Source organism: Aplidium turbinatum, chromosome 2, assembly GCF_918807975.1.
Source record: "Aplidium turbinatum chromosome 2, kaAplTurb1.1, whole genome shotgun sequence".
NCBI lineage: Eukaryota > Metazoa > Chordata > Ascidiacea > Aplousobranchia > Polyclinidae > Aplidium > Aplidium turbinatum.
The window spans coordinates 22,701,956-22,722,029 of NC_137473.1; the positions used below are offsets into that span (position 1 = coordinate 22,701,956).

The window sequence follows — 20,074 nt, forward strand, 5'->3', positions numbered from 1 at the left end:
GTTATTTTTTTCTGCTGAAACAATTGATAAAATATTCATATTTAACAATATCATCCATTAAACAAAACCACTAAATCATGAAATCCGTATTGTGGTCGGATATACAAGTCACAAATTTTGGGCAAAGTTGTCCACCCGGGCAAAGTTGTAAGGTTTCACGGTAGTTGATTTTTTTTTCATATATTCGCTAAAAAAGGAAAAGGTGGCAAAAATTTCATTTCGACTTGAAAAAATTTGTTTTGAACCACCCCTTATTTTTGTCTACATTTAAATAGACAAAAAAATTGAACATCTGGCAACATTGCTTTCAAGGACATTGGTGGCATCCGGCCTATTGCATCTTTCAAATTACTCATCGTTTAGAAAACTAATTAAAAATCAAAGCCAACAAATAGATTCACTTTGATTGCATTTATTTGTTGCGGCTCTTTATAAATTTTAGGTTTTGAGTTTGACCCCCATGCTGAAAAAGGTTGAGAACCATTGTCTTAAATCTGTGTAGGCGCAAGTTGTATGACACCACAATAACAAATAGTGATGAATGCAGTCACAGGCTAGTAAAAAATATGCCAATAAAGAACCAAGGTTGCCAGGTAGCTTGAAATTCCGACAAATAGTGGTGCTTGCGACAATAGAACAACAAGACTATGTGAAAAATCTTAGTTTTTGGCATAAGAATTTTTGCAAGAGCTGGAGTGTCACTTTTAAATATGTCATGTCCTACATTTTGGACACCACTGGCCTACAGGATTCAACTATAGTATAGTGAAAATTTAGCAATAACTTTGTCTGTATTAATATTTTTCTTCGCACCCTTGAGGTATTGATAATACCGGTATGCGAATTCTATGAATATACGGTACCGTACTGTACAAACAAAATAATGTGATCAACGACTTAGCAATGGGTTGTGAAAATCTTCCATTGAATTTTATTTACAGAGCTCTGATTATGAGAAATAACTTAAAGAACTTTTAATGTCGTATGAATAAGTTGCCTTGTAATGTTTAATTGATTGTTTGAAAATGGATGAATTGTTTTATTCTTATGACAAATGTTATTGCATTGCAACTGTTGTTCTTTCATTTTATAAGCTAACAGGGTGGTGATATTTGGTAATCTAGAGTTTCTTTCCATATTAGATGTGTAGCAGTTATTTTCATATGGAAGAGCGAATTAAAATGACAATTTCCTCAGTTTCCAAAGTGGTAAACATATGTGCTGCCAAGAAGGTTGCCTTACCAGTCACCATACTCTTGGTAGTATTACGAGTAATCCAATACTTAGAATCTGGTAAGAATTTAAGTGTGTGAAAGTGTATAGTTGTGTATGTGTTGTGTAAGTGTGGGTTTTGTGAAAGTAGGGTTATTTTTAAAACAACAACTTTAAACTATTGAAATTTTGTAGTGGATTGACCTTAGGATGCATCAAAATTACATTTAACTTTGATACTCATTTACATAAAAAATGCACATAATATCAGAAAGTATCTTAAAATACAGTTACTATTCACTAAAAACCTTAACAAGCTGTTTCATCCTTACTGGAATCATCAGAAGGTTCGTTTCAAGTTGAATTTGTTTGTTACTTACTGTTAGCTATTGCCAATGTATATTGTATACTATAATAATGCTTATTAACAATTTTTAACTTATTTTACAGGTGATGTGTGTGAGCGTTTGCTTAGTGGCGGTTCATTGGTTAATGGGGAGTATTGGCAGCCAGATGGTTGCATGATGCATCAATATACCGTCAGGTGAAATGAGCTACATTTATATACATTTTAAGTTTTATTAACACACAAATGAAATCTGTCAATCATCTATCCCCTGTTTGCCAGACGTTTTGATACCATTAGCTGGCGTTTAACTAATTTGCACAAAAAAATGTTTTTTTATGAATGAACGTTATTGTTGGCATGTGTGTACTGAGTTGGTTGCAATGGGAATTACAACTGTGTGATCCTGTAACTGTTTACAATTCTGGTTAAATTTAAAATACAGTAGTTTATTAGTGCTGTGTTACACAACACAATGCAATGTCAGCAACCGGCTCAAGCATGTTGTACCATCAGAGCATTTTAACCAGCTTGTCTGCAAAAGTGTGGTGGGATTCTGGAGTAGGATGACAAGAAATTGGTTCTTATGAGCAGATATGATGCCCTCAGCAATCAGCTGGAGGATGGTGGGATGACAGTTCTTGCCAACAGTAGAACTGCCACGCTCTGAAAAGAGCGGTTCCCATGAAATCTACTTAATGTTTCAGGTCGAGGTTGACTGAGTTTCAACAATCTTCGTTTTGTATTTTAGTGCTACTTACAGAAGGATTGCGTGAAGGTGACTTTGTTTCCCTTTTTTCCATTTTTCTGCAAACTACTGCAAATGGATTTCTTTTTATCTTTACTAATCTCAGTTATGTCATCACGTAAAGCCTATTTGCTGGCACCTTGAATTCAAGCATGCTATTTTTAGCTCTGTAGCTGATGTACTGTTATGTGTGTTGACAAGTGTGATCATTCTTTTTGTCTGTTCTTTCACATCAATAAAGTCCAGCTGTACGAACGTTGGCTCTGTCCATACAGTGCAATCTTTTGCACTTAAGATTTCGGGTCTGCTACTATTCGGCGAGTGCCCTATTCGGCGAGAGCCCTTTTCGGCGAGTTTTCTATTCGGCGATTTTTTTTTAATGTTTTTTTTTAATTATCGGGTACCGTAGCCTAATTATCATTGCCGCTTTTACATCGTTTTAACGACACTAAACGTTAAAGTAAGACCCTGAACCCCCAAACCTAACCCTAACTAACACATTACCTCTAACCCCAACCCCTAACCCTAAAGCGGCAAAGATAATTAGGCTACAGTACCCGATAATTTAAAAAAAAATTAAAAAAATTGCTGAATAGGGAACTCGCCGAAAAGGGCCCTCGCCAAATCGGCCTAGCCGAATTGGACTCGCCAAATCAGACTCGCCGAAATGGGCCATTCCGTGAGATTTCAGTCACTTTATTTTTGAATGTCTATGATTAAATGAATGAAGTATGAAATGCATATGAGAAGCAAACCTTATCCGATTTATTTCTTAAAGTGATATTTATCATTAAACAGTATATCATTAACCAATGATTACCGGTACTTTACATTACATTAGATTTAGTTTGGCATTTTCAATTTTGATGCATTTAAGGCTTAAATGCTTAAATTAAGCAGTATGCCATTATGCTTAAATTAAGCAGTATGCCATTAACTTATTATGTTTGTATTCATAGGCGCCGACTCCGGGGGGTGGAGGGGCAGCGCCCTCCCGTAAATTTAGCTCAGGGTGGCTGCCCCCCCCCCCGCAAATTATTTTAAAAAAATCCTAAAGCAAATGTTTCTAAGTTCAAATTTGTGTTAGTTCGACCTTCATTGCGGATCGATCTCAATTAAAAGATCTACTTGTTGCAACAAGAGCGCTGCTTCTAAGATAACAAAAGAAACAGAAGTATGGTAGCTGATAAACGCCAGCATGGTGCCGCTGAATCATAGTAACAATGATTGAAAAAGTTTTTCTTGATTTCTTCCGCTTTGTTTTTTCTTGGGAGTGTCAATAACGAGGTGCAGTTTGCTGTTTGCTCAGTTTAGTATCTAAGCGTATTAAGAGCTAAAGTTCAAAGTGACCAGCATATAATTTGAAGTAGCCTACAACAAGCCTCGAAATTCGTTTTTGTTGACCGCGAACAAACGTGTCCGGTCTGAGCAGCTATCTCGGCGGACAAATCAAGTCTCACAGCAGACATACCAGTTTTAGCCGTCGATCGTCATGCTTAATCACTTTATCTTGATAATAATTCTTCGCCATTTCAGAACTATAACTACGGTTTTAGAAGGCTTTTTAAAAAATCAATCAAGTCACTCTGAAAGGCTTTCATCAGACCAATGACTTGCGCTTAAAGACTGAAGAGTCAAAGCGCCGTGTAGCTGGTCAATACGTCACATAACTGATTAACTTCCCCCGAACGAGGTCGTGTGGCTTATTGCGTCACAATACTCTGGGCAGGAGTCGGAAAATTTCTACACCAACGCTACTATTTTCTACTGTGCAAAGTTTCATTGGGCTTTTTTCTTTTTAAAGTTTATTTTTGCGTGTCATGTGAGCGAAAGTGAATTTTCCTTGGGTCTTTTCTTTCTTACTGTAATACCAAAACTTAACAAAGCTTGTTGCATCTTGCTGTAATAGCCTACTCGTATATAATCTAATTTAGTAACCAACCTTGCCGTATCATTATTACTCGGAGATTAAAGCCAGATATTGTGACGTAAAACTTGAACTAAATTGCGCGTGATTAGTGTAGAAGTACCTGTACTTCTATCGATTCTTAGCGAAGAATTCCTCTTTGTTACGCTGATTCAATGTCAATAATCCTTGAAGCAACGTAAAAATCGAAAGTTTTCCTGGAAGCTAAGGGATACAGTATTTGAAGCTGATGGAAGCTAAGGGATACAGTATTCACATTTTCTAGATGCGCGCTAGAATGCGCTGGAAAATATACATATTATTGCAATAATTGTTCGTGCTATGCAATGACGATTTGCATCGCTAGTTCCTGTGTTGTTTCTCGGCGGACAAATATGACCAATCTAGACGGTACTTCCTGCGGACATCACATGCTGTGACGGCAGACATGTCCGCCGTGAATTTCGAGGCTTGAGCCTACATTATAAAGCTTGGCGATATACAATGGCAGATAGACGCAAACAAACATCAATGCTGACAAATAAACATCAGCATTTTGAATGTAAGCAATCAGTCGGCTAGAAAGTTTACCCCCCGGGCCATTTTTAAAACCCGGCGCCTATGTTTGTATTGCCAATCACACTTCATATTACTAGCTGAAAAAGTATTGCTTTCAAACCATGGCCAACTTCAGCTGCGGTTATGGTCTGAAAATTGCATTGTGATTTGTGAAATATCAAATTATGATGTAACAGAGTCTAGCAGAGTCCAGAAGGGACCTAGAAATAAACATTAGCAGATCCGCTTACAAAGAATAATTACTAATTCTTTGCTGTGGTTACAGGTGTACAGTCTTCGATATTAGCGTCGGCAATTGCCGAGGTGATTGGCAACGCAGATGCATGAATGGCGCATTAGCGTCGGCAATAAAAATGCCGAAGCCAAAGAGCGCTTGTAAGGACCACATGATTACAAAAAAAAACTAATTTTCTTAGACTACACCAGATTAGGATGTTGATTCATTCTTACTATTGCCGAATGTTTTATTTAGGTGACTTCCTACTTCGTCGGCGCTTAGACACGTGCCCAGCTGGGAGAATTGAATCTTTTATAGAAATATCACCTGATTTGCATTAATTTAACGCCAGTAGACGTCAAATTATTGTAAGCATCTACTCCTTATTGCGCCTCACTTTTCGTTATCTCGTCCACCTGATACAGCATTTGATGATACCGATTCTGACTAGTTCTTCATCAAACAGACTTAGTGTTGCTTGCAGGGTCCCAATTGTGTCGAAATTATGTTAGCTTATACGTAAATCGAGTCAATCTTCTCGCAGGGAGCTATTAATTTGTTACCCGGTACCTGGTTGAGCAATTAACGTTATTTTATGATAATTCAACGTCGCTAGATGTCGAATTAATGTAAAACAAACGTAAATTTTTTGTTGGGCATTGGTGTTACGCTACATAACCCCGCCGGAAAAATTAAATTGATTTATGCTGACTCGAACGTTGAATTAACCCAAAATTAACTTACTTCCCCCACCCCGTGAGTTACTTAATGTGAATTACCGTATCGCGATGTTAGCTTTATCGCTACTTCTGCTATTATTACATCACAACAAATCAAACAGTGAGGTCGTGATAACCTACCCCAGTATATTTTTCGCATCTTGTTTTATGTGTTTTGGTACAATCTTTTCGTAATAAATGTTCACAGCAATTGCCGAGGCAATTTCAACTTTTACCGTTTGGCCTCGGCAATGTTTTTGCCAAAGTAAAAATATGCTAATCAAAAAATAAATAGCCCAAAATGTAGATACCAAACTCATGTTCAGCAAACAAACGTTTCGAAAACTATACTGTCTTCATCTTCAGTGTTATAAATGTTTATAATGTTCATCTTCAGTGTTATAAACATTTATAACACTGAAGATGAAGACAGTATAGTATAAATGTTTATAACACTGAAGATGAAGACAGTATAATATAGTTTTCGAATCATTTGTTTGCTGAACATGAGTTTGGTATCTACATTTTGGGCTCTTTATTTTTTGATTAGATTAACCAGGCGTTCCAACCATTTTGCTCCTAAAAATATGCTAATTTCGAAGACTTGGAGTAGGCTATATTCCAGAGATTGGTAGGGAAGTTCCAGAGACCGTTTTGTTGCTTCAATCAAAACACCTTAAAAACCTTGATTGGCACTTATGCTCGAAATCCGAGAAGCATTTAGCGACCCTAAGAACAAGAGCAATTATTGTCATATTTTGACATAAAACCAGGCCTTACTTACAAACAACCTGTTTTATATAATACTGTTTTTGACTAAACGTAAACACATTGTTTGTGTTTACGTTTGTGAAGTACGGTACTTTTCAGGGTTGGAAAAAATCATGATTTTTTTAAAAAAATCAAAAAAATCGGATTTTTTTTATTTAAATCGGATTTTTTTGATTTAAATCAGATTTTTTTGATTTTTTTTAGATAAAAAAGCGTCGAGTCTACTTGGGGGGAAGAGATCATTTTAGTTACATAGCAGAATTATTTTTAACCCCTTGATTGATTGAAAGGCTTTGCTTTGCAAGTGTTTAATCTTTTTTATTATCATATTGTGGGCTAGCCTGTCTATTGCACATATTTTTAATTAGGTGTGATATGTTGCTTTATACTAAATCATAATGTGCATATCGAGATTGAGGTACGTCTCAGACTGTCATCTCACTACACTAAGATCTTTCCTTGCGTTTGGGCGCACATCTCTTTGCTTTTTTGCTTAACTGATGCATAGCCTACAACCAGACTTTTTGCAAAGAAAGTTTAACTGTGTAATATAATTATGTTACCGATGTACCATACCAAAACAATAAAAGTTCAGATGACACAAAATTGCAGTTTATTTTGCATTGAGAAATTTGTACATAAATACAAGCTCGCCAGCTTTTGCAGTGCCCAATCGATTTCGAACTTTTGATTGAACCAGACCAAAAGTGGAAAAAACTCGCTCAACGTCAGCACTAGAAGCTTTTGCTGCCAAAACTTTCAGAGCCATCTTTAACATATCACTGCTGATTCTGTTAGACTGAGACTTCCACCATGCCAAGGGTGTTACTGATTTGAGCACATCTTCTTGAAACATGTATGGTTTGAAAGGCTCAGTTTTAGCACGATAATTGAGAACTTCTGACAAAATGATTGGGCTAATGTCACCAGCAAATTTCATTGCCTCGTCAATTTCTTCCAAAGATAGTCTGCTACCTCCATATTGGGGGTCCAATATATTGGACAAAAAGTGAGCCGGAGTACAAGCTTGCTTCATGCGATTTTTTAACTTAGCAGATACATTGGAGTGGCCAGCATTTTGTAGATCTCATTCTAAATTTTTCCAGACATCTACGGCTTCACTTATGCAGCAGGTGTCTCTTTGTACCACATCCAATGCAACTGCGATAGGCTTCAGTAGAGACAAATAATCTTCAGCAAGCCTTTTCATCTGTAGGTTTTGCACTTTATTGTAAATGGTGCTTTCTATGTCAGTACGATGATCTTCACATATCTGAAGCAAAATGGGCCAGTTTTGCAAGTACCTTTCAATGGAATCTGCTAAAGTGTTCCATCGTACATCTTGTGGCAAGACCAGAGCTTTGCCGCTTGCTTGCTTGTACCAAGCAGCTGGAAGATGATGATTCCTAAAATACTTGACAACTTGAACTACATGGTCTTTCACTCCAGCAATCTCCACATCATGTGCCAGAAGATTTAACAAATGAGCTGAGCATCCATAAGTGATAACATTTAAACTCTTTTCTTTCAGTGCTCTTCGCATTTTTGCCATATTTGCTGCATTATCAGTAACAAAACTTCCGACATGGCAGCTAAATTGCTCTTCACATTTCACAATGGCATTTTCTGTTACCTCAAGCAAATATTCAGCAGTATGACTGTGCCCGGATGTATCTATCGTTTGAGCAAGATATGAATGGCCTTCAGGTGTTGAAATAGTAGAGCACAGAATTGGTTCATTGTGAACATTGCTCCAGCCATCTAATGACATAGAAACGGTTGCTCCCTGCAAATGTTTTTTGCAATCTGACTGTAGTAAAATGTAAGATTCATTTAATAGGTTGCCACCGACTTGCTTTCTGTTGGGAGGATTGTAACCAGGTCGCAACATTTGGATCATTTTTTGAAACTCTGGATGATCAACAGCAGAAAAGGGAGTATTTGTAGCATAAATATAACGAGCTATCTGCAGATCAATGGCTCGTTTTTCTGATGGTGATGTTCGCATAACAAATGTATCCAAATTTCCTGTCTTTTTCTTTGAAATCTGTGATGAAGAAGAATTGTTTTCAGGTGGGAATGAGCGCTTTCGAGATGGACCTGGGACTTCGGCTGAGGATACTAGTATGTTATTTACTGTTGTAAGCTCTGGTTCTGAATGCTCGATTTCAATTACTTCGTCTTCAAGCTGGCATTGATTAATATGAGCTTTCATTCGAGCTACTAGTCCCTGAAGCTCTTTGCCACATGATTTGCACTTCGCTCTACAACCACTTTTACCAGCTAAAACTATTTTGTCAAATTTTAACCAAACAACATCTTGCTTTCTTCCCGACATTTTATCACTTCTTCCCTCTACAAAATTACACAAGTTATATACAGTTTCTCGGCTGCATACAAGTTTAATTAATAACACTAGATCTTTTGATAAACATTTAATCATACAATAGAATGCAAGTCTTCCAACCTGCGGCTCTGTCTGGATTGGTTTGCAGAGTTGGGTTAGCAAATAATTCTTGTATGTGTTGTTGAATCTATGCCAAAAATAAACTCCCTTAAAGTGCCTGTCCGATCTAAATGAGTTTGCGTTTAAGGTAAACATTAAATATATCAATACATGGTCTAACAAACAATCTGTAACCAATTTAATCAATATTAAGTCATTCTGCAAAGCGTTATTTTAATTCTGAACTCAACCATGCTGTTTTCTTCGTTTTATATGGTTCACTACTCTCAACCACGTTTTTACACTAAGAAGGGTTTTGTCAGCAGCAGCGCTGTCAGCCAATCGGCATTGTCTACTTAGGTGTAAAACTCCCATCTTGACGTCACATTGCATGACAACATCTGTGTTGAATGAAAAGGAAAAATTCGCGCTAAAGTTTATGGCTCTATAAAAAGATCAATAGCTGTGGAATGGTAACAGGTTTTTGAAAAAAGAAAGAAACACATTTTGCAAAATACTTAATGATCTAAAAAGTACCAAATTCTTAAAACGGTTTTTAACCTGGACAGGCATTTTAAAGAAGGTCTAATAAAAAATTAATCTGCGCCGTGTTTTTTAGCTCAAACTCTCACATTAGAAAACCCTGAGCCTCAATGCAGAATAGTGCAGCTTACCCTCTTCTGTATTAAAATGCTGAAACAATTTTTTTCTCTGAGTTGAAATGCACAACTCAAACTCCATAATTATCAGTATCTTAAATCACAGCTATACTTTGAGCTATTACATTGCTGCAACCTCAGACCTAGGCTCATCCTTTCTCATGAATGACAAGAGCAGTCACCCTGGCCATGTGCAATTATTTCCGCCTACTAACGTTATTGTCTGTGACATCACAGATGAATTATGATAGTGTCATCCTTATTAATTCACAGATACATTTTTCTGAATGGTTGATTGTATTTTTTTTACCTAAAAAGCTCTAGCCTAGTATACTATGTTTAGTGAACAACACTGTTTGTGAACTGCCAAGTAAACTAAGTTGCCTTTCAAAACATGCATAGCCTATAGCCTTAAGTATTTAAATATAACTTTTGTATTACAGAGAAGCAGTGAAACGTTTGTTGATGTGTTTATTTTTATTTTAGCAAATAAAAAATCATTTGATTTTTTTATATGATTTTTTTGATTTTTATTGTTTGATTTAAATCATGATTTAAATCAATGATTTAAATCATTTGATTTAAATCAGCCAACCCTGGTACTTTTAAGAGATTGTTAATCTCTATAGTAGATAGGTTAAATGTAAAAAGATCCAAATGTTGTTTCGTGTATATATATATTAGGGTGTGGCTGGTGCCTAGCAAAAATTAAATACTTTACTAAAACAGCTCTTCTTTTGGTATACTCTGTGGATGGGTGATACAAACTCACCAGCAAAATTTCAGCTGATTTCAACAACATGTAGGTATAGCACACGGGATTTAAAGATTACGCAATCACACGGCACCAAAAATAGTCAAAAATCGCTGGTTTTTTAGCATTTTTCAATAATACAAGCATATTTTCAACTATAAAATGTATCATTGGCCTATGTCAAAGTAAGTATTGTTTGCATTATAATATTTGGGAATTATTGTGATAATTTATTTGCTTTTTTTCCTTATTTCCATCAATTTTTGGTATTTTTTTTTTCGTCAAAGTAACTATAAACTTTGATTTTTGAAATTTTTTTATTTCACACAGACACAGTACTACACAAACACAGTTAAAACCAATATTAAGTATAATAGCCTACACATTAGCATAGCAACAATGTTTATGATGTATATAATAATACAGAAACCAGGTTTTTAAACTATCCCCCAGAGGAACGTTCACGCTGGTTAGGAAGAACCTTTTGATCGTTTTCAACAACTTGGAGAATGTTCTGATACTTTTCTTCAGTTTTGGAGTGATGTAAGAAGAAATCAGAAGCAAGCTTCACTCCTCTTTCTACAGTATCATTTGAAACATTCACTGTTGATAATAGTTTTTATACTTTGTCGTATCCAGCCTTACACCCGGTGGTTGAAGATTTAGATTAAGTGGACGGGAAGGCAAGGAAGCCAATCTTAATGTCCACCTTCAGGCATGCCTTTAAGTGTCCTGCCAAAGACACAGCCGCATGCTCTTGAGTGGTGTCGAACTGGCGCCCATTCGATTGCCGTTCCAGGGCTCTCACCACTCGGCTATGCAGCCGGTGAGTTCCAACTTTCAAAGAGTAGTTCAAGGAATGCTGTACCAATTTTAAACAAACCAAAAAACATCCGTGAAGCAGCGCCGACAAATTGATCTAAAGAAGATGACGATGATACCTCCTTGAGAAACTGGGGTTTTCCATAACCTTTTTTAGCAGCGAAACCAATTCAGTTGATGAATTTTGTACCTTTATCAAAGTTCTTAAAGTTTTGTTGCAATTTTTCCCTTGAGGACAAGTTAACCTTTGAACTAAACAGGGAAACTTGTATCAAATCTTCTGTAAGGTACCAGTGATGCTTTGCAAATGATGCAATTGCGATAGTGGAAATTTCTTCATCAACATCTTTATATGCGAAAAATTTACTTATTAGTTTCCAGGTCATTGTAAGGTGCATCAACTGCAATTTGATAAGTAAACATCCACCGTGCCTGATAGAGTGCACCAGGCTTTAGCATCGTGTAATTATCAAGTTCCACAAAGTTTGAGCCAGCGTATATCAATGAAAGATGCAACATCTCTCTGTAGTCATCCCTGCACCGAAATCTCTTATTCGCAGCCATCATAGAGGTAGCTGTTTCAATTGGTTGTGCTTTACAGTCGTATAAAAACTCTTCATTATTAACATCTTTCCAATTGAAGACATTCAATTCCACAAAATCCTGATTTGTTATACTATCCCAGTTTGTTCTACAGCGATTAAATAAAGTATAATTTGGTCCTCTGGATGCTTCTGATTGCTGCTTTAGCCTTTTCTGAATCCATGGGGACTTTATCAGCGACTGATGTTCTCTTGTTCAAGCGCTTCAAAGCAAGATGGCAGTTTATTGACCAGACTGCATTTGAAGACTTGTCAACTGATGATTATACACTATACAGCCAATGCTGTAGTTGACATCCACAATGAGATGGTGAAGGTCTTGGAGACGGCTGTAAAAGTCACTCAGCCAAGAGATGACTACATAGAACTACTGGAGCTGGCCATTATTTTTCTTTGAGCTGTCCCTCCTCAAGGCATCCACTTTGTAGCTCCCGGAGCCATGCACCAATGGATGGCAAAAGTGATCTACACTTTCAAAGTTTGGATTATTCTTTCACAGTTTAAATTGACAGCACGCCAGCATCGAGGATCGCAGGAACTCTGCATATTCTTTTCCCACATCTACGTTGAAGCATGAGCAACAGCAAGTATTGTTGTAAAGGGCAGGCCCCAAGAAAGGACCTAAAGCTGCTGAAGCAATTGCAGAAGTATTATATCGAATGATTAGTGCTGACATATCCAACGCTACAGTGAAAAAGATTTCAACCCAACTGTGGTTCCTTTCTGAGCAGTTGGTTGGCTTGGTGTTGTTTGATAACGTTTTGGACAATGGCTTGGGCAAGATGGTTGTGGCTAAGAAAGAGAAAAAAGCGGAAGAAGAGTCATTTAAGCATGCAACTATCGACTTAAGACTCATTCAAGAGAAGACTGTTAATCGACTTTACGATGAGGTACTCAACACTTCTTTTCAAGAACTTGGGTCTTTTGGTTGGTTTCCTTGAATATCCGGCAGCTCAGTGGAAGGATCACAGCCTAGCTTCATTACTGCAAAAAGCTTCATCAGCACATTGGCTATCACCAATGACCACGTTGAACGTGGCGTTGCCTTAGTTAAGGATTTCTCTAGCCCTCTCACGAAGGATGAGGAGCACCTGCAGTTTGCATTGAGAGTTGTTGCTGACCATCGTAAAAAGTTTTCTAACATCCTGAAGCAGACCTTACTGGGCAACAACAAGTGATATTTGTCATCATGACACCCCTGCCGATGAGCATTGAGCAGCTAATATCCACTGTTAAGGAACACAATAAAGGGGGGGGGGTCCAGGCATACGAGCGTTGGGCAGAGAGCAACTATGGAAGTGCTTATGTGTTCTATACCTCATCTGGGTGGAATTTCGGATCCATTGAGCCACCTCTAAACATTAATGAATATCAATGAAATTTTGCACATGGTGTTTTTTAGCCAAAAAGAACGTTTTGGCAGGGTCAGACCAACAATTTTCCAAAATAATTTTTTTTAGTGTACAACTATGGACCACCCTATTTGACATAGGCCAATAATACATTTTATAGTTGAAAATATGCGTGTATTATGGAAAAATTTAAAAAAAACAAGCGATTTTTGACTATTTTCGGTGCTGCGTGATTACGCAATCTTTAAATCCCATGTGCTATACCTACATGTTGTCAAAATCAGCTGAAAATTCGCAGGTGAGTTTGTATCACCCATCCACAGAGTATGCTAAAAGAAGAGCTGATTTGAATAACATAAGGGCACCAGCCACACCCTAATATATATGTTTTTTCTGCAAGCTGGTTTCCATGTGCTTTATTCTGCAGTGACTCAAACACCCAAAAGTGTTTGGATGGCCGAAGAATAGCATTTGTTGGCGACTCCAGAGTGCGGGAACTCTTCTATACATTTGTGGATACTATAGCACCCAGGCCGTTCAAGAAAGAAGGAAAAACTGTGAGCATGGGCAGTGTGCTACAAAGCTTGTGCATTTTTTGTTATTGTCATGCTGGGTTTTTTTTGCTGAGACTTTTCGGTCATTTGTCCGAAATGACTTGAAAAAATTCGGTCAGTTTTTTTATTAATTTTGGTCATTCTTTCTGATGAAAATATTTCCTTTCAAGTAGCTTATACAAACCAAAATTTGCACTTCCTGACTAGCTTCAACATCAAGTTTCGCTGAGAAACGTTGTGTTTTATCTGAGAAAAGTTAGAACAGACAAATGTTTCTTCAACGTTCATAAGCAAAACTCAACCTTGCAACACTTTTTTCGGACATTTTGACCGAATTGATTATATTTTTTCGGACACTTTGCTAAAAAATCGGTCAATGATCGAAAAAAAAAACCCAGTTGTCATGTCCTATTAAGAGTTTTGTGTAGTTACTGTAAGATATTAGCTTGTAGATTTGAAAAGTTATTTTCCATCGTTTTTGCTGTTGATTGGATTCTGTAGTCACCCAACACAAAAATTTTGTTTGTTGTGGAGGGTATTGCATCAGTCTTGGGGAGCTGCAATTCGAAATGGCTCGTTTTGGAGAAATCACATTTTGGTGACAGCCTTTTTCGGATAAAACCGATTCTGTGAATTTGTAGGGATTTAGGTATGTGGTTTTTGTGTTTACCTTTCTATACTCAAGCAAAAGGTTAGGCAATTAACTTAACCCTATCTGTAGCGACACGGGGTTTTATGAGGACGCCCCACTCTAGTAGTGAAATATTTTGCAGAAGGAAATATGCTAGAAATGTGAAATTTCTTGACTGTTAGTTTTTATTCTAAGTTGCAAATTTTCTACATCTAAAACTGGTCATTTTTCTACCTTCCTGCCCATCACAATAAGCATTTCGTCTCAGGTGACTAGACATTTTCATGCAATGCTAGTTATATATATGTTAATGTTAGTGCAATATAAATGGTAGTGCAATTACTTTGAAATGTACAAACGTTCAAAAATGCCTTATGTAAATGAGCACAAGTAATTTTTTGTTTTGTTTAGTTATAATTCAAAAATTTCAACTTTGAAGCTATTTTCGGAAAATTAGAAAAAAAAACGACTTTCTGACGTTTTTTGATAAATTGCTTTATTTCAATAAATTTGTTGGGTAAAAATTTAATTTCCATACGCACAATACACATTAGGGTGGTTCAAAAAAAGTGAAATTTTAAAGTCTCACCCTTTTAAAAGTTTCCATTTACTACAAAAACACCTTGTGTAAAATGTTTTTGAAAAATATTAATGTTTAGGGGAAATTTGTGGGACGAAATGGGTCAAATTATAAATAGATGTTTTTCGCAAACCCTTGAAGCAAACATACATCTGTTTGGGTTCATTATCATCAGGTTGGAGAGTACTATAACTTGGTAAAATCAAACAATGCTTAATCTGTACTTTTGGAATATTGCAATTTTAAAATTTTTGTGCATTTTTCCAAAATATCCAGCGGACATGTCCGACTCAAATCATACAAATGTCGGCTAGAGGTATTTCTGCTCAGACATTTATGCCCGCCCGCTATCACCTTTTTCTTAGTTATTTTGTTATTTTCTAAGAAGTATAATTGGTGTGTTCGAGTTTGACACTGTTTTATAGCGAGCAATTTAAACAAAATAGCACAAGCAGATGTTGTGATCAATGCCTTAAAGCAGGGGTGTGCAACTTTTATTAGAGGAGGGCCAGATATAAATATCTGGGTGAAACCGCGGGCCGCGCGTTTATTTAGCATTTGCTTTCTAGTAGTTGCAGACAAAAAAGTAGTTCTTTTGTTATTCATGTTATTCTTATGGCATTATTAGGTGACCTTATCTCTTTGCAGAAATACAGTAATAAGTTAAGACGCATAAATTTCTAAAAAAATGCTACTCAAATTTATTGTCACACTGACTTTAAACGAGTTTAGTGAAAAATTTGCAGCTGGTTTCTTTTCCGGACGACTTCTTCTATTTTAGAAAAAAATTGTTTGCACAAATACGTTGAGCCAAAAAAAAGCCATTTTTGAAGCCATGAATTTTTTCAAATGTGGAAAGTCATCTTGGTTGAGAAGTTTTCAGTAAGAATCGCAAAGATTCGTTTTTAAATACTTTGCTTTCAAATTCGTTTTCTCTTGAAGATCAATCAGTTCGTTGGATATCAGCTGGTACTTTATCAATGTCTGTGTTGAATGGTGAAAAGAATAAGATTTAAAGTCCTTGAAACGAGCCAAAAATTCATACAATAATTTTTCAAATTGATCCGCAAGTTCAGTTTTCTCCTCAGGAAGTATGCTATAGTCTTTCAAAGTTGGAAAGTGGAAAAGATTTCCTGTCTGTATATGGGCTTTCCAAAGTCGTAGTTTGTTCATAAAGCCTTTTATGTGACCATACATTTGATTTGCATACTGATTTTTTCGCTGCAGTCTTGTATTGAGATCATTCAGGTGCGTAGTTAGTAGGGTGGGTCGAAATTTGGACTTTTTCTCCGATTTCATTGCTACAAACTTTTTTTTTTGCAAATAGTCATAAAACGACATTCCTGAAAATTTGAGCTTGATCGGAAATCGTCTTCATTTCTAATAATTGCGATTTATAAAGGTACCTGAAGCGATTTTTTCGAGGCTTGAAAATGCATTGTTTTTAATAGGAAGTTGTTTTCACGAAATTTGAAAACGTCATAACTTACTTAATTCTTATTGTAAAAAGATGATTTATGCGTCAACAGATTCAATATAATTAGGAGAATCCAATTCATTGTGTACTGACTCCGAAAAATGATGACGTCATCAATGACGTTATTAAACAGTAATTTGCAAATAACGATAAAACTGATAATCCTACATGCTTCATCTCTAAGTTATTTGATAATGAATTGATGTACTTTCTAAACATAAACATCATGCTGGTGCTTGATGACGTCATCTACATTACTAAATTACATTTCACTATGATGGCTTCTAGAAAATATTGCGTGTTTCTGATAGACAGAGGTGGGCAGTAGCGCGCTAATTTTGTAGCGGCACTACTTTGTAACCACCCTAATATACGTTCACAGTATATAAATGATAATGTGCGTAAATGATAATGGCAATGATAATGTTGTGGATATGTTTCCTGTTCTGCGTGACTACATTACACACAAACCCTTAATTAATACAGAGTTGATTTCCTCTGAGGTTACACAAAATTTGGAATTGCTTTCTGCACATTTCAAGAAGTAATTTTTAAAAGAGACATTTGAGAATTTTGATTGGATTTTAAACCCTTTTGTTGTTACAAAAACTGACCTGTCAGGACGCAAAGAAGACGAATTAGCCAAATCATCATCTGATCGAACTTTAATGCTTAGTTTTAATCAAACAGCTATTGCATTTTTCTGGTTGAGTGTTGTGGAGGAATACCCATTGCTACCGTAAAAGGCAACTAAAATTTTATTGCCTTTTGCCACGACCTACATGTGTGAGGCAGCATTTTTAGCTCTTACCAATATGAAGACTAAATAAAGGTCCAGTCTTTCCGTAGACCCTGACTTACGAGTTTGCCTTTCACAAATAACTCCGAAAATTGATGACTTATGCTATAATAAGCAATCTTATTCGTTCCATTGATGTTGTCAGTTTTTTAAATAAACAAAATTCGGTTTTATTCATTTTTACTTTTGTGTTGGGGGTCCGCGAATAAACAGATTCACAAATAGGGGTCTGTGGACCAAAAAATTTTGGGAAACCCTGGTTTGTCGAATAGTGGCGGCATGTGTCGAGTGGCACTGCCGCCGAAAAAGGCAAAAATTGCAGCCCTGAACGTACCCTCAATACGCGTGGTTGACTGGGTTAAGTTTACAAGCCAATTAAGTTGTCTTAGTAAAACAGTATATGCGTGACATCAAGAGTGTTTCTTTTAAATAGCATTTACAAAATCTATCCAAATGAGTCCCCTGACTAATGCAAACTAACAAAATATCGCCAATGCAAGCTGTGTAGTGAATATGGTAAGCTAATCGTATACAATATAACTTGCTGGTTACAATTAGCAAATGGGCGTTTCTTTCATTCGGTTTTATGTTGTTTCAAAAATCATTTCGAATGACTCCCCTTGAGAAGTTCCTGCATATGTCACTGTCTGCAGTATTACCATCAAGCACTTAATGAAATAGATTTTACTTGGAATAGCACCAGAATGACCGGGCACTACACCTGAATATCCTGACGCCACCGTGTGTGTACCTAGTTTGCAGGCACCTAACTAGGGACTGGGCAATTCAGAATACCGAATCCAGAAGGATTCGGATCCTAAACTATCCGAATCTAAAATGGCAATAAAACCGGGTAAGAAGATTCGGTTTTAAAGATGTGCATAAGTCTCGCAACTTTGCAAGCTGTCAGCTTAAGACAATGAACTGAAAAAAAGTGTGTTAATATCTCTTTTTTCTTTGCACTGACACCATCTGCACTTTGCACAGCCGATGGCCTTGGCACAGCGCATGCATCCCTACGTCATTCGCTCGCATGAGAGGCATTCCATTATAATTCAACAAATTTTAGAAAGAAATATAACCACTAGTAGGAGTGGGCTATACATGGGTCAAAAATACTTTTTTTGTTATTTTTTACTGGGGACAGTTTTTTTCTATTCCATTTAACTTATCTCAACATAAAATGACAAAATTTTTGATATTGTATCCAAGAAAAAAGTGTGCAGAGCAAAAATCCAAAATGGCCGCTATTTTCCATGAAAAATCAGATTTTTAGCCATAACTTCACTATTTTGTGGTTGTTTTCACTGATTCTGGTGTCCAACCCTATGTTTATGGGGTCAGGCAATCTGTTAGTGCACATCAGAAAAGTCACTGACAATTGGAAGTTGACTTAATACTAATTTAACGTTTTTTTCACCTTTATTGGGTTATCTCTTTAAACACAGTTTCAATTTCAGGGGCATTGTTTAAAATGTAACATGGTTCTCTTAGAGAAAAGACTGAAGTTCCTGAAACTGTCACATTGACAATCTGTTGCTCCATGGAGTCCTGAATGTCATCAGTGCCAGGTGGTCGCTGCCAAGTTTCATCTCCAGTGCCAGCACACATCAGATGTTCCATCCCCATTATCGTCAAGGTAAAATCCAAAGTACCAACTTTTGTTTTCTCCCACATCCTATATGACGGCATGTGATTGGTTTGGCTGGAACACCACACCTTCCTTATCCCGACCCTCTGCCTCTTTAGCTCCTGTAAGTGTTTGCACTATTTCCTCTTCAAGGGAAGCACTGCTTCCTCAACTTGGAAATCATCTCCAAGAACTACAGTGAGGTTCTCAATCATCTCCTCTTGGGATACCTGGTTGACCTGGTAAAGACCTCTGCGGACATCTGCATTATATTATCATGAAGTATACGCAAGAAACTTTAAAGAACAAAAATATTTTTTGGGATATCTTGTTACCCACATGAAAATTTGAGGGTTGGCATTTGGTCCCCCAATTTTTTTTAAATGTTACACAACTCCTTAGCTAATGCTTGTACACCAAAATTGACATCATTTTTGAATTCTGCATCATGAAAAATGGTGGAACAGACACTTCAACCGACTTTCTACCTCAAATATAACCCTAAAATCAAAAAACATTGGGCACATCAACACCGCCACCTTGTGACAGCCACAAAATTTCAGAACGCGGTATCTCGAAAACCACTTGTCCGATTTTCAAAATTTTTTTTTGCCGAGATTCATTTTTTACATACTATAACATATGCTTTAGTCACCAAAATTGAAGACTTAGTGGTTATTTGGATTTGTTGAGTTATAATGAAATGCCTCATGAGCAATCAAAGAAACTAAGCGCGCAATTTTCTTCACGCTTTGTACACATGCACAGTTGTGCAATGCTTTTTTTCAATCCACGTGCGTATGCAACTCTGCGATTGTTTGACTGGTGGCGTAACGACATTGAGCAGATGCCCCTGAAATATCTCAGCATAGCTGCCACATCAGCATCTTCCGATCGATGCTTTTCCAGTGAAAATTGTGCTGAAATTTAGAGGTCTTTGGTGCCAAGGTTTTTGACCTTGGAACCAGACAACTTTTTGATCCCTGCTCGTATAGAAAACGTTTTGTAAGAGGTTTGCATATGCGTGATGGCAGATAAAAACTATTTGTATTTTAGGCGAAATTGCTTTATTTAGGATGTTTTAAATATCTGGTGAAATTTTAGTTACTTTTTGGTGCCAAGCAGCTTCCAGCATCTGGCAACACTGCTCCCGTTTGACTGGTAGTGATTTGGAATGCCTTAATGTGTTGCAATGCAACAAACATAATGCTTTGATTGTGTTATTTTTGTGTCTAAAACTGCAAATAAGCATTGCATAAAATTTTTACTT

The 20,074-nt window shown here is 36.7% G+C and overlaps 1 protein-coding gene across 2 annotated transcripts in view; it reads left to right on the forward strand.

Moving 5' to 3' along the window:
* Positions 1–1,147: 1,147 nt before the first annotated feature.
* Positions 1,148–20,074, forward strand: part of LOC145764534 (N-acetylneuraminate (7)9-O-acetyltransferase-like) — a 67,191-nt gene continuing 48,264 nt past the window's right edge. For both annotated transcript variants that reach the window (XM_082576151.1, XM_082576152.1), the window contains exons 1-3: positions 1,148–1,293; positions 1,663–1,756; positions 13,561–13,690. In XM_082576151.1, the coding sequence (XP_082432277.1) occupies positions 1,164–1,293; positions 1,663–1,756; positions 13,561–13,690 (354 nt within the window). In that variant the 5' untranslated portion in view covers positions 1,148–1,163. The remainder of the gene's footprint in view (positions 1,294–1,662; positions 1,757–13,560; positions 13,691–20,074) is intronic.